This window comes from Crotalus tigris, unplaced genomic scaffold (assembly GCF_016545835.1).
Source record: "Crotalus tigris isolate CLP2741 ecotype Arizona unplaced genomic scaffold, ASM1654583v1 scf7180000024304.1987388, whole genome shotgun sequence".
Lineage (NCBI taxonomy): Eukaryota > Metazoa > Chordata > Lepidosauria > Squamata > Viperidae > Crotalus > Crotalus tigris.
This window is the reverse complement of record NW_024100476.1, coordinates 907595-923368: the sequence shown is the minus strand read 5'-3', so window position 1 is coordinate 923368 and position 15774 is coordinate 907595. Positions and strand designations below refer to the sequence as shown.

The window sequence follows — 15774 nt, the reverse complement described above, 5'->3', positions numbered from 1 at the left end:
TGAAGCCGTTCTTAAAAATTATAAATACATTTTAAAAAAACCTTGAAAGTCACACTCCCATTGCAACCTGGGATAGCCTGAAACTCTGTGCAGAAAGGTTTGGGCTATCTTTGGCTGCATTAATTTGCACATCAGTTGATACTTTACACTTGCATGAACAGCATGTGTCAAAAATGTCAAGGTTTTCAGTGTGATTTGTCAAATTAGATTAACCGTGCAGCCTAACACAGTGTTTCTCAACCTTGACAACTTTAAGGCATGTGGACTTCAACTCCCAGAATTCCACAGCCAGCATTGCTGGCTGTGGAATTCTGGGAGTTGAAGTCCACATGCCTTAAAATTGTCAAGGTTGAGAAACACTGAGCCTAACACATTTACTTGAAAATAAGCTTCATTGTCCTCAATGTGGCTTTTGGCTTTTTACAATCTAGGGTTTTTCTAGGATTTTTTTTTTTTCATACTAAGAGCAGATTCAAGGGTGATAATTGGAATCATCTAGTATGACCTTTTACCCTTCTCTCTCCACCCCCAAATATTTTGGTCTCCTAAATAGGCTCCACCTGCATTTGAAGGCTTTGGAGAAAACCATCCTGGTTTTGTTCACCATCAGATGAAATTCCATCAGTGGTATTGACTTTCCCCTTGAAGCTGTAATCCTTTACATCAGACATGTCAAACACAAGGCCGGGGGGGGGGGAGGATGTGGCCCGCAAAGTGGTTTCATGTGGCCTGAAAAGCCATCCTAGAAATAGTGAGGGAACGGTCCCTTCTGCCTTGGCCCTGGCCCAGGCCAGCCTGGAGCCAATATACAATTTTGTGGTGGCCATTTATGCTGAAACGCATTCAGTCTTAGCTCCATAAGGTGCCCCCCCCCACATGGCCTGAGAGGAACAGTGAGGCTCCTCCAGTGGACCATGCCTTGGCACTTGCCCTGGTCCCATCTCCTTCTGCCAGAGACCCTCAGATCTGTCCCACTCCTGCCCAGGCCCCCACAGATACCCTTGACGCAAAGGATGTAGAGCTGGCCACACCTACCCTGGCCACACCCACCCAGCCCTCCAAGGGTAACCGCAATGCTGATGCTGCTCTCAATGAAATTGAGTTTGACACCCCTGCTTTACGTGGTTGAAAACAAACCCTGTTAAAGAAAAACCTGATGATTAAGAAAGTATGCATAAGATTGGGTTGTGTAAATTTTCAATTTTCTCATAGAAAAAATGAATGAATGAATGAATGAATGAATGCAATATCAAGCCTTTTCTTTTCTTTTCTTTTCTTTTTTTACAAAAAGCTTGTTATTTTTTTTTGAGGGGCTGGGGCATAAATTTTAAAGCAGCCAAGCAATTTACTACATTTCAGGTTGTAAGTCTGAATCAGCGCGTTTGGATCCCAGCAGTAATAGATTCTTTGTGGATCATCAGAGAGATTTTGGAATAGGAGGTGCTGTTTTGAAATATAAAGTAGACTTCCAGTGATATCATTTTGAGACAGTTCTTCAAAATGGTATCCTTGAAGGCTCAATTCTGTCCCCAGGAGCTTATAGTGCTTACATAAAATTAGGAAACTATTAAGAGATCTGAAGTTGGGTGATGATAGATTTAATGTTAGTTAAGTCTGGGGCTCTCTTGAATGTGTGCTTGCAGGATACTTTTTTTGTAAATTGAGATTGAATTTAGATAAGACTAGACAACCTGTGACCCATCGAGTCATTATTTCAGAGTTATTTCCTTACCAGATTCCTCAATGTCTTCAACAAAGGCAAAAGCATCCAGTGTGCTTCCTTCACTGGAAAAGTTTTTAAAAATTCAAGGAGATATTCAGAGTAGTATCTGCCTTGAAAATAGTCTGCCTTTAACTATATAGCAAACATCAGCAGTTGACCACAGGAAATGTCTCATAATATTTTGTATAAAAGATTTTAATGATAATTTTATAAAATTATTTTCATAAAGTCTGTCAAACTTCAATTCCACAAGAATCACGGGTCCTGGATTTTTGATGGATTCTGTAAGTTAGCCCTTTTGAGGTACCTTGATTCAAAAAATTTAATTAATATAGTCCTCACATACACACAACATTTATGGAAATAATTTGAGGAGCCTTCTCTGTAGCCAGTTCTGTTGAATGTTCTTTTGGCTCTTTACTTATGAAAAAAATATAAAACATTTTTGAAAGGGGTTTTTAATATGCCAGTATTTAACTACAGTTCTACAGTTTTTATTGTAAACCGTTAAGTTACTTTGGTAATTGGGGGACTAATAAGCCTAATAACCAATGTGTGCATGTGACTGTGCGTGCGTGCGTGTGTGTGTGTGTGTGTGTGAGAGAGAGAGAGATACCTATATTTATTTGCAGCAAAATGTACTTCAGCCTTCATGTTCTATGTACATGCTTCCTGCCAACATGCAAATGCTTTTGGTTTAGAACATAATTTATGAAGTGCCGTTTTGCTTTATAAGAAATATTCAAGTAATTTACCAGATGTCACAAACTGCCGACAGATTTAAAATGTCTTCTAGTCCAGGGCTTTTCAACCTTTTCACCCATTGTAACACTTTTAGGATATGGCAACATCTGAGTACCACCAGTCGCCTATCAAGGTGTCAAAACTTGATGACCCAAAAAAAAAAAAAAAAAGGAAAAAAGTGATAAAGTACAGGTAGTCCTCGACTTAACAAAGTTTACTTAGTGACTGTTTGAAGTTACAATGGCACTGAAAAAAGTGCCCCCCAAGCCATAGCCGAGCAAGAACTGCCTGCCCGCCCGGCGGCGCTCTTCCTCCTGTCCGAGGTTTTCATTGTTGTGAGCATTTCTGTTGAGGATTGGCAGTGGGAGTGAGGTGAGGGGTATTCGATTTTTACTCCCCCCGTCTGCTGGGTGGTTGCAGCAGGTTTTGGTCACTTCACATGATCCTGGGACACTATGACCATCATAAATATGAACCAGTTGCCAAGCATCTGAATGTAAATCACAAGACCCTGGAGATGCTGCAACATTCTAGCTGATTGGTGGTTCTGGGCTCAGCAGAAGCACTAGGATCAGCCGCTGATCCTGGCACTGCCGCTGAGCCCTGACAGCCTTGCAGCTCCAGCCATCTCTCGCTCAGGCTTCTGTGGTGCTGCCACCGGTTCAGCTCATTCCCCTCCCCTGCTACCACTTTTCTAGGATGGTTGTGTACCACCTGCCAGGTGCCAATGTACCACAGGTGGTACCTGTACCACTGGTTGAAAAGCACTGTTCTAGTCCACTCTCCCCAGAATAAGATAATCTTGCAACATGTAGTCGAGATTACACATCCTTATTCTTTTTGAATAAATATTAGTATTTGATTCTCGGTTTGTAACAAACAAAAATATTATTTTGAAGTATGTGTCAGCTATCTATTTTGGCACTTTCAACCTGGGATTGAGCATCTTAATCTAACCTGTTAGACTTGGCAGGTTTTGTCTTTAGTTGTGCTGACCAGTGGAATGACAGCCATAATTAGTCATGGTTCTTGAGTCACCTTCATTGTCAACCATTAACTAGCAATCTTTGCCATGATTGTGCAAACCAGATGGAGGATGAGAATTTGCCGTTAAATATCATGTAGTTGTTAGGTAGTGTCACTCTACAAGCAGCTGGAAGGCCGAATTGCCTCCCACCCCAACTTGGCATGTCTGTTTTACCTCTTGCAAGACTACAAGAGTTGAAAAATAAGAACAGTAGTGCAACCCTGTTTTGCAGCCAACACCTTTTTTCAGTGTCTTTATTTAGAATCCCAAAAGAGAGGTTAATCATATGTTTACCTTCCCACTGAGGTTTGCATAATGCGTAGAGCCATTGTTCAGGTAGGATAATTTACAATAAACTAGGGATGGAAACCATAATTGAGGGGCTTGCTGTGGTCTTGATTTACACTACTGTTAAGGCTTGGATCTCACACTAGGCACAGTCTGCCATGATTTAAAGCCGTGGTTAATATGAACCCAATCATAGTATCATAAACCACAGATTATAGTTTAGCGTGCTATATGAATAGAGCCAATTGTAATTAATTCAGTGTTGTATTAAACACAGTCCAAGATTGTCGTGCTTATGTTTGTCTGATAAGAATACAGTACCAGAGCTTGAAATTCTGGATCTGCAGTTATGGAAGTTGTCTTACAGAATGTATTTTTGAAATGATTTATTTATGAAAGCTTCAGTGCCACTTAGGCAATAGACTGTAAATATTTACTCAGTTAGTTTGCACAAAACATTCAAAAAATAACCACCAGATTAGTCTGGACTGCCCAACACATTAGGCTAAAATGTAAATAGCTGATTTGTGATTGTATGCGAATGCATCTTCTGACCTTGGGTGTGATAAGATTATTCAGTTGCAGTGGATTGCAAAGGGCAGCCTTATTTGAAGGGGACCATAATGGGAAAAGTTGGTGTAATGTGACATTTTGTTTAAACCACAAAATCTTTGGAAGTTAATTGAACTGATGAGACCGTTCGTCCTTTTTTAGGGCTTGGTTAATAAATCCCATGTTCGGTATTAAGTCTTTATTCCAAGTCTCACTTTTTATTCCTTTGCAAGAGTTTGTCGTAGGCGGAGAATGGTTGCAAATGGAAGTGTACTGCATATCATTCTAAAACCACAACGTAGCAACTAAATAACAAAGAGGTCTCTTCTCTGGAGCTCTTACATCGCCGACCCTGTCTTGGATCGGTTTTGGAGGCTGCTGGCCGAGTGACAACACAGTGAGTCACAAAGTAGCCCGCGGCAGTTTAGCCTCGCCGGTTACGTTAACCCAGGCGGTGTGCTCCACTCCCCTCTCGGGGAGAGGCAGCCCCGGAAAGTGAGTTCGTCCATTCAACCCGTATCCAGGTAGCTGCAGGTAAAGGTGTCCTGAGAACCCAGCCGAGGCCCGGGAACCTGTTGAGCCCTCAAGTGGCGGCCGCCTCTCCCGCTTGCTCTCCCCGGGCGCCGCGCTCTTCGTTAACCTGGAGGCGCGGCCCCGGTGGGAGAGCGTGCTGCCGGCCGGCCAGGATTAGACCCCGGAGCTGTCCTCGCCTCACCCGCGCCGGAAATATGACGGCGGTGCAGCCCTCGCCTTATAAAGGCAAAATGCGCCCGGGGGAGGCGGCTTCCAGGGAGCGATGGGAGCCTCTCTCCGGGCGCCTTTCGCCTCGCGTCGGGGCGCCCCGCTGCAGCCAAAGACGGGGGTTCTTCTGGTCCCTCGCAACACTTTTTTTTAAATTACAACAATAACACTTCGCTTCCGCCTCGGAGTCCCGTTCTGCTTCCACCTACACTACTCCCCCACCCCATCCCCGCCTTGATTTCCCTCCGGTCGGATCCGCGGGCGAGGGGAGTCCATGTCGTAGCTTGCGCCCGCCCTGCCGTCCTCCTGACTGCGCGCAAAGCCCACATAGGAGCCCCTTTGTTTGGGGGAGCCGAGCGAGCGCTTTGGACAACGGCTCGTCTCGCTTTTGTCGTTGGCTCGGCCTTTCCTGGAGGTCCTTTCCCTCACCCCCTCCCTCCTTCCCCCCCCCACTCCCTTTTTCTTATCCGTGTGCTTGTGTGTGTGTGTGTGTGTGTGTTTGTGCGCGCGCGCGCGCGTGTGTGCGTGCGTAATAATAATCGGTAGACATGCCTAGCACGTCCCTAGCGTTGGCAGGCAGGTTTTGCTGCGCTCTCCGAGCGGCCGCCGCTGCCGCCGCCGCCGCCGCTTGTGGCTGTGAAGCACCATGAGCATAATTTTGCCAAAGCGCGCTGAAGAAGTGCACACTCCGCACAGGGCTTTTCTGCAGAAGGAAGCAAGATGGCTACCCTGTGGCTTTCGCTGTGAAGAATGCCGAGCTTTCCTCAGCCCGACTTTGAGCTGGGGGAAAGGTTGTTTATTTTTTTCCCCCTCCCCACCTCTTTCTTGGTTAACCCTCTTTTCCCCGTGGTGGTGCGTGCGGCTGATTTGCTCGCCCCCCCCCCCGTTTAAGCCGCGGGGGAAGTCCTGCGTGGTGGTGTGTGCCCGTGAAGTCTTCCCAGAAAAGGGGGAAAACTGGTTTTGTTTACTTGACTGGCTTGTTCACCCGGGTTGATTTTGCCATTTGATGTCTTTCTTTAGGTGCTAACTGAAAACAAAAGGCCTCAGAGAAGGAAGCGAAGAGTTCCCAAGGTAAAAAAACAAAACCCAAACCTGAGACAAACCCCTGTCGCTTGCTTTATTAATCACATTTTTTATAGGGAAACGGCTCTGGCTTTTAGGACAGAATGAGAAAAGGGGCATGACTTCCCAGATGTTGGTATTTTTAGCTAAATGTAAAAAGCTCACTACATTTCTCTGTTTCCCTGGGATATGGTGTCCCATCTGATACTGAATGCACAAACTGCCAGTTAAAAATCAAGCTGCTGTTGATATTCCTTATTGTTCCATAAAGGCTGCTGTCGTAAAGATGATTACAATGGAGTAAGCCCTGCTGAATTCATTCAGAATGACTGCTGAGTAAATATGCTTAGGGGCAGCCCTGGAAATGATGCCTCTGTTCTGAAAAATGAACTTCTTTTCAGGCTGCCCTCATCTTACACCGAAGGTTGGACAGTTGTGTTAATGTTCGTTTTGCTATGTTCAGTAAAATCAATCTTCCGTAAAGTTGACATGTTTCAGACAATTATGGTCTGAAACTGGTAAGTAATTTTAAAAGGCATGTTCTTCAATAAGTCAGGGCGGAACCGAAAATGTTTAAATATTGTGGAGTCATAGAACTAGCAAGTGGGAAAACCCCAGGACATGTTCCATGTTCTTTGCATGCACGTAATTGACCTCTATAAATGGCTACCTTGTTCTCTTCAGTGATTCAGGGAATTCCTGCACACGTGCTGAGGAAATCCCTGTTTACGGTGGGGAATCCCCACCCCATAATAGAGAATTTGGGCCCCTCCCATGCTGCGTGTTATTCTAGCCTTACAGAATTCTCACTTGGCCAGGGTGTTTCGTGTAGCGCTTTGACGGTGGAAATGTATTGCGTCCAACTGTTGGTACGGTTTTTTTATTGGGGTGTTTGCCTGGGTCTCTAGCGTCATGGTATGGATTGCTTGGAAGCTTGCGTTAAGTTTAAGACTTCAAATCCTAAGGACTATTAAAGTAGTTGCTTTGTTGTAATAATACTTTGTTAAAGTGGTGGAATACAGTATTTATGAGTATTTTGCTGCCCACACCGCTTGCAAATCATTGTTTAAAAATTGTGAAAATAATTTGTTGGACAAAATAGTAACCTATAAAGCTAATACCAATATAAAAGTAAAGCAGATTTTCTTTAAAAATTTAAGGTAATGCCTTTGCATTCACTTAAAATCTCCAGCTATGGCTGCAATTTGTGCAGACTTATTTAGGCATACCATCTAATAAGTGCACTTATATATTAGACTATATTGTTAAGTACCAAAATTTTCAGGGTTCCATTTTCAATGAGAATTGGTACATATTGCATGTATATTTCTAATACAACTTGTAGCTTTTACTACAGTCATAACTACATTCTTTTCCAACCTTGATCATTTACTTGTTCTCTTAGAGCTGTGATTTTTGATTGATTGATTTAATGAACCAAAAGATAGTCTTTGTACAGTCTGTATTCAAATTTGGCCTTTACTTTGTTCATATTTTAATTTGAAAAATCGGTTTATAGTTCACTCCTAAATTGAAGTTTCATTAAAATCAATGGATTTATTTTCAAGTAAATATATGTTTAGATATTCTAACATTAACAACAAACAATAATTTAAGAAAGAAAACAATAGATTCCTGGATGCCATTCATAGTTTGCTTTGCTATGAAAAAAGAGAAAACTAACTAGTAATCAAGTAAATTAACTTTGCTTCGTCCTGGTGAGACAACATTTGGAATAATGTGTCTGGTTCTGAATATCAAAAAGGATGGAGAGAAGTGAGTGAATTCATAGGATGGCTTCCAAGGTGATGAGATTATTGGTAACCCAGCCTTAAGAGAAATTGTAAAATGACCTGGGCATTTTTATTTATAAGATTTTTAATCCTATCCTGATTTTCTTCTACCTCTTCCTACTTTCCCTGTAACAACAATCCTGTGAGGTGGGTTAGACTGAGAGAGAACGAATTGCCCAAAGTCACCCCACTGGCTTTCATGCCTAAAGTGGGATTAGCTCCTGATTTCTAGCCCTGCACCTTAGGCTCTCTAGGTTCAGAGGCCCCCGACCTTTTGGGCACCGGGGACCGGGTTCTGTGGAGAGAGGTTTTCCCAAGGACCAGAGGGGGCGTGGTTTCATGTGCTGCCTGCATCCAGTGAATGGGGCTTTGCTTGTTTGCGCGGACCTGTTTCTGGCATGCTGCGGGCCGGTGCAAGTCCACGGACCAGGGGTTGGGGACCCCCGCTCTAGGTATATTTAGCCTGCAGAAGAGAATCTTGAGTTATGGAAAGTAGTCTCCAGATATCTGAAAAGTTCTCATATAGAAGAGGAAGTAGACCAGGGGTCTTCAAACTTGGCCCTTTTATGACTTGTGGACTTCAACTCCCAGAATTCTTCAGCCAGCATGCCTGGCTGAGGAATTCTGGGAGTTGCAGTCCACAAGTCATAAAAGGACCAAGTTTGAAGACCCCTGAAGTAGACATTCTCTGTCCCTTGCTCCTCAGGCAGGACCAGAACCAGTAGGTTAACACTGCAAGAGTTTCCTAAATATATAAGCTTTCAACCAGTGGAACAGACAATGCAGGAGATTCATAAGATTGTAAGAAAACAGAACCTCTCCCTCTAGCCCCGTTGATACGAATTCTGCTACCTTAGCAGTGTGCCCCTTATTGTTTGCTTGGATCAAATCTATATGAAGGTGGTGATGTTCACTTGCTGCTGCTAATTCTTAACTAGGGGTACTAATTCCAGAGTCTTGTGCAGTTGGATGGCCTCCTAACCCGATGAATAAATTAATCCTATGCCCCTTGAGAAATAGTTCCTGCTTCTGGTTCCCATGCTTTTGCTTCCTGTATCTGCTTGCTAGTTGGGCACTGTTTGCAATATTTGATCTCCAGTTGTGGGATTGATGGGCTGATGAGCCTTGCACGATCTTATTAGTGACTGAGGCTTTGTGCACGACAACTGTTATGAATCATTAGACAAATTAATCTCTTTGATTTCCTTGTCACGCAGTAATTGGAGCTGTGAGTACGTTGCTGAACTTAATACTTTGCAGTGACTCCACTTTGCTTGTTGACTCCATTCAGTTTAGAGCAGGGGTCCTCAAACTAGGCCACTTTAAGACTTGTGGACTTGTGGCTGGCTGGGAAATTCTGGGAGTTGAAGTCCACAAGTCTTAAAGTGGCCAAGTTCGAGGACCCCTGATTTAGAGTAAGTGCTTGCAACTACTGGAAAAGCAGGCACTCCAACACAGGCCATGATCTACTCACAGCAACTTCTCCAGTAGATGGAATGTCTTCTGTTAGATTGATGTTCCTCTGAACATAAGTAGGGTGTCTTAAAATTAAATTTTGATCTAGTGATTAAGACACCAGGCTAGAAATCGGGAGACCGTGAGTTATAATCCCACCATAGCCATAAAAGCTAGCTAGGTGACCTTAGGCCAATCATTCTCCTTCAGCACAAATCACCTCACAGGGTGGTTGTTGAGGAAAATAGGAGAAGAAAGGTGTTTGTTTGTTGCCTTAAGTCAGTGGTTCTCAACCTTTTTAATGCCGCAACCCCCAACCGGTCGTAAGTCGAGGACTACTCAACTGGTCGTAAGTCGAGGACTACTCAACTGGTGCAGCACCGTTTGCAGAATGGGACTTTTGGCGGGCTCAGCAGGGCAGAGACAGCCTGGACAATTCCTATTGGCTTTTGAAAGCCAATAGAATTAGACTCTATTCAAGAGAGTCTATTCTATTGGCTTTCAAAAGCCAATAGAATAAAAGGGAGTAGCACAGCTAAGGAAAAGGGGGGGAAAATGGCGGACTGCGTTGTTTGGCGACCCCCGTGAAATGGTCATTCGACCCCAAATGGGGTCCCGACCCACAGGTTGAGAACCACTGCCTTAAGTTATTTATAAAATTAATAAAGATAGAATACAAACAAACAAATAATAGGATAAATGGATGAACCTACAGTTGATATTGTTAGGTTAGTCTTATTATGCATAGAGGCTGATAGAATGCAATCCAGCGTTCATGCAATAGCCAGGTGGAAAGAAATGTTAATAATTGGTTAATAATTGAGTTGAACAAGTTTGAGTTCATAGAATACATTCTACAATCTGAATGTAAACAAATGTCTGATAATCTCTATTTAGCCAAGCTCGTGGAGAAAAAACTAATGCTGTTTTCCAGGAACTTTAGAAGTTCAATCTAGATTTATACTCAGTTCCATTTTGACTGGACGATCCATACTACGAAAGAGGTAGGGGAAGAATGATCCTGTTGTCACCTTGGATTTCTTAAAAATGGTTTTTTATTCTGTCAATTATAGTATTTTCTCTAGATGCTTGCAGAAAATAGACATGGCACTGCTTTTAGTGATGCCTTTTTATTCATTTGGATAACGGAGAATTTTGCTTGGCCCTTTGGGAATTATTCTGTGAGGGGCATTATTATTTAGGAAATGAGAAGAATTGCGCGTGGATTTTGTACTAAGTGCCATTAGTATTCTGATAATACCCAACCTTAAAATGTAACAGTTAGGACCGTTGGTGAATAGTGCTTTGTAAGATGTCACATCCCTGGATTGGTTACACTGATTACTGATACAGTAGTTTCCAGGAACGGTTCACTTATTATGATGTGGGAAGATTTCTGTAATTTGGGCCTTGTTTTGCAAGAATGTCTACATCCATGTGATCTCTCCTAACATTTAGTTCTTCAATGGGGCACCACACATCTGCTTAACAGCAGCAGCTAAAATCTGTTTTTCCTCCATAGTGGAATTTGGTGCTGGATTTTGAAGCTAGCGCTTCCTTTTTTAAAAAGTTCTTATGAAGTTTTTTTTTTAAAAAAAAAAAGTTTTGTTAGTTACATTTTGATAATTATTATTGTATGTGCATAGCTGTTAGCTATGTAAAGCCACTAATGGCAATAGCAGCAAATAAAATTTAAAAAAGCAATAATTTGTTGAAGGTTATTGAAGTAATACTTATATTTATACGATGTAAAGTACTTTTATGAGTTACAGTAATTTTGAATTTGCAAGCAGGGCAGATTTTATTTAAATAAACTACATTCTCATCTGTATTGTGATGTAAATCAGTAACTAAGAAAATTTAATAAATCATAATTCCTAGTAGAGTCTTGCTGCCTAATGTAACCAATGTAGCTGCTCCTATGTACTGAGATGGATATGCTTTTTAATAAGAAGTTGGTACCATATAAAACACTTATTTAATAAGTTTATTTCAGGTTAATTTTCATTTAATAGTGAATCATGATCATAGTGGGTATTTTGTTATCTTAACTGGTGAGCATGGAATATCATTAAAACATTCCCAAATGGATGTCTCTTACAGATTCTGCCTTTATTAGTTTCAACCATCAGAAGATACCTTTTAGATCAGCAATGTCTTCAAAGCCTCAGGACCATATTCTTTACTTTTGATTGACGTTTGCATTTATATCCACTTTTACCTAGATCAGTGGTTCTCAACCTTTTTAATGCTGTGACCCCCCCCCAACCGGTCGTAAGTCGAGGACTACCCAACCGGTCATAAGTTGAGGACTACCCAACCGGTCGTAAGTTGACTTTCCCTGCTCGGGAGCGCCGCGCATGCGTGGTACTGCCCCCTGCGCCGGCCGAGGCGTAGCTGGCAAGTGGCAGAGATGGCGCAGGCCGACCACCGGCTGGGCCACCAGCTGGCCCAGCCCAAGGGAAGTAAGGCACCCGCCGGGCCCCACGCGCGCCAGCAACCCTCCCTGCGCCCGCCGGCCTCCCACCCCTGGCCCTCTTTCACTTACATTTTTAGTAGTTGCTCAGCAGGGAGGGGTGGAAGCTTCCAGACAGCTCGCCTTCACTGCAGACAACTTGCAGCACCGTTTGCAGAATGGGACTTTTGGCGGGCTCAGCAGGGCAGTGACAGCCTGGACAATTCCTATTGGCTTTTGAAAGCCAATAGAATTAGACTCTATTCAAGAGAGTCTATTCTATTGGCTTTCAAAAGCCAATAGAATAAAAGGGAGTAGCACAGCTAGGAAAAGGGGGAAAAAATGGCGGACTGCATTGTTTGGCGACTCCCGTGAAATGGTCGTTCAAGCTCAAATGGGGTCCCGACCCACAGGTTGAGAACCACTGACCTAGATAATGCCACCACATCAAATTCTTTGTTTAATAATACTAACGAGCTCAGTTACCCCTTTGGTTAATCTCTCTTACCTCCATATTAATGAGAAGCAGATAGTTCGTCATGTATTCTAAGATTATTTGCCCACTCTATAAGGCTTTTAATTTAGTAATTTTAATTTAATTTTCAAGAAAACAGCTATGTTGATCTATTGCAGGAAAAAACAGGATGTATCTAATGAAATGAGCTGCAATCTACAAAAGTTTCTGTTACAATAAGAAGAAACAAAGTTGTCAGAACAGACATTAAAGTTAAACAAACAACTGGGCAGATATGAACTTTCAGGGCATTGAAAAGTATGACTAAAATTCATTGTTTTAGAATAGGTGAGAGAAAAAGCTCTAGGATTTCAACCATAGGCTTCTATACAACCATAGGCTTCTGTACAACAAAGTACATGGTCCAAAAACAATGTAGGATTAGAACTATGTGGCTATTCCCTCCCTCCCTCCCCCTCTCAAATTTTCATTGGCAATTGTTGGTTTTCCACTTGAATGACAATCTTTCAGATCTTTGATAAAACTAGCTTATCAAAGAACATGTTCTTCACTTTCTGCCTGCTGTCCTTGAAGCTGGATTAGTGATCTGGATGAACCCATACATGAAGTACTCTGTGCAAAAACATCCTTCTGGCTTCAGATACGAGCACAGGCTGTGGAAGGAGCTTAACTGCACTGTTAAGTGAAACGTGGGACAGCGAAATTTGACAGGGGTTCCCTTATCTTCTCTTTGCCAGCATCCTAACCACTGGCTCTATCTATGCTCTTCCTTCTATGAAAGAAAAATAACTCTTCAGTGAGCACAGCAGCCAGCCAGATGTGTTTTGGAAGATCTAAAATGACAAATTGCCTTCTTCTTTGTGACTCGTGTGGCCTTACGTTAAAGTTGATGTCAAGGCTCATGTTTCTTCCCTTGTCTAGAACTTGTCAGTTTCATTGGACTTCGTTATGTTTTAAGGGTAAGAACGAGACACTGTGCTGGGGGTAGTTGATTGTCTTTCTAAGATGTTTTCATGCCCCCCCTCCCTCTGCCCCAGTAATTCCATCCTAGTGAGAGGTTAAGACAATTTATGAAGGAATGAAATTTGAGCTTCTAATGCAGGAGAAACAGACTGGAATATTTCATTTGTTGGAAGAGTAATCCAGAACCAAGTAGCCCAGGGCATAGATGATCCGATTGCAATACGCTCGGAACCCTACAATCCCTGATCACCGTTATAAATCACTGGCCCAGCTAGATGGCAATACCCAGCCACTATTAGCTGATCTAAAAAGCTAAGCAAACTTGCCCTTTTGTTCTATCCCAGCCTATAGCAGTCCTTGTTAAAGGCACAAGGACCAAACTCCTGTCGATAAAATAGGCTGGAGACTTTAAAACAAAACAAACCCCTTTTAGTATGGGTGATAAACCTGCCAAATAGTCCAAAACACAAACAGCAAAACTCAATCCAAATGAAGGAAATAGTCCACAGGAAACACGATGCAAACAGAAGAGTAGTCACAAGCAAGACAAACAGACCAGGATTCAAATAAGTACTTTGCAAACGGTTGCCTTCAGCAACCAGCACTGCCCACATCTCTTTTTATACAGCAGTCCCAAGGCGTTGCCTCTCAGTGCCTTCTCCTTTTACTCTGGAGTTGCTGTATTGACTGCTGCTGATTTACTCTCGCTAATTGACGACGTGTGCGTGCATCAATTAGCATGTCCATCGGGTGTGAGTCCTCCGAGTCTGACTCATTCTCCTCACACAGCTGAGCTTCATCAGGAACACGACTGGAGGGCCCAGGCTCTGTATGAAACTGTGAGTCCTGTAATTCATCAGAGCCTCCCTCTGCCCCTGATGGCCCTTCAAATGCCTCCTCCACCTCCTCCTCAGATTCCTCAGACTCAGCTGTTGGGATCACAGGCTGGCATGGAATCACAACACCTTTTTTAATACTTGGATAGGACACAAGGAAATCCCAGGAAGGTCAATTAAATTAGGAAGTTGAAAAGGCATTGCAGAAAATAAATAAATGGCAAACTATTTTCTTCACCTGCCAAGAGAATGGCATGAATGAGTCACCTCAAATTGACCTTGATCTTGTTCCACCTTGTCTTTCCTTCATAAAATTGCAAAGAAAATGGCAAAAATGTTTAAAATGAAGCACTGATCAAAGGAACACATTGTCAATAAGGCTTTGCCCCCTGGTGGACAAATGAAATGTAATTTCCTTGGTTTGCCTTTCCAAGAGGGATTGTTTAAAGTTGTACATACAGAGATGTCAACGTATGTGTGCCAGATTTCTTTGATCAAAAAAAAGTCTGTGAGCTGGCAAGGAAAGATTAATAGAAATTCCTACAAATCTTAAGCTTAACAAGAAAACTATGTTGAATGTATTCATTGGCTGCCAATTTGCTTCCTGGTCCAATTCAAGATGCTGCTTCACCTTCAAAGCCCTTACATGGCTTGGGACCAGGTTACTTGAAGGACGTAAGCTTAGAGGCAGGGAACGTTACATGTCCCCTCTCTTAAAGAGGTCCATCTAGCAGGACCAAGAAGTGCCTGCTCTGTGGTGGCTCCCTCCCTGTGGAACATCATCCCCATGGAGATAAGATTGGTCCCCATTTTAATACTCTTTCACAAGGTCCTGAAGACGTAGTTTGCAAACAGGCTTGGAGACCCCAGAGTCGGATGGAACCCATCAAATGTCTCATTTGCTTGTTGTCACCTGAGTGTGGGGGGTAGATGGTTATTGCTTTTTATTGTTTTATATTTGGTTTTTATTCTTGTAAAGCCACCTGGAGTCCCTAAGAGTGAGTTGGGCAGCCATGTAAATTTTCTTAAATAAAAAAATAAAAATAAATTAGCCTTCACTGAAATTTGTTAGGATGAACATAACGCTTTAACTTGAGTCCAGGTCTTATTACATGATTGGATGTGTAGCTTTAGAAATGCAGGAACCCAATTCTCAATGCATTTTTAACATTAATCCTAATTTTTGTTATTTAAAAAAATGCTTCTCATTGTGACTGATTTTATCTTAGGTTTTCACAGGAGTTCTTCAACAGAATTGCTACCCTATCTAATTTTCATTCCCTAAAAAAATCCTGATTAGTTATTTAACTCACCAGAGCTATATTTCAGATCATGTTTCCAAAAAATGTTCAAATCATAACTTATTTTGAATATACTTTCTCTGTGATGATGTCATCTATTAACAATGTATTTCTAACAAATTTATTTTTGACATGAAGGTACTAGGGGCATCCAGTGAAGACTAAAAGCAGAAGTAATTTAAACACACCTAAAATGCTGTGTATGTGTGTGTGTGTGAGAGAGAGAGAGAGAGAGAGAGATTCTCAGAATTTCTCAGGATAAAAATAGTAAATAATAAATATAAGTAATATATATAGTACTTAGTAAAGATAAATAGGCAGGAAAAAACAATGTGGTTTTTCTCCCCAATCATGCAGCA

At 42.2% G+C, this 15774-nt stretch overlaps 1 protein-coding gene across 4 annotated transcripts in view; it reads left to right on the top strand.

Annotated features, from left to right (window-relative positions):
- Positions 1-15774, top strand: part of TET1 (tet methylcytosine dioxygenase 1) — a 117834-nt gene that overhangs the window by 31719 nt on the left and 70341 nt on the right. For 2 of the 4 annotated variants that reach the window (XM_039324619.1, XM_039324615.1), the window contains exon 3: positions 6096-6146. The exons of 1 other annotated variant lie outside the window; for it this stretch is intronic. In XM_039324619.1, coding sequence (XP_039180553.1) covers positions 6096-6146 — 51 coding nt within the window. Of the gene's footprint in view, positions 1-3423; positions 5867-6095; positions 6147-15774 lie in introns of those variants that run through there. One more of the 4 variants, XM_039324617.1, reaches the window with a different exon arrangement.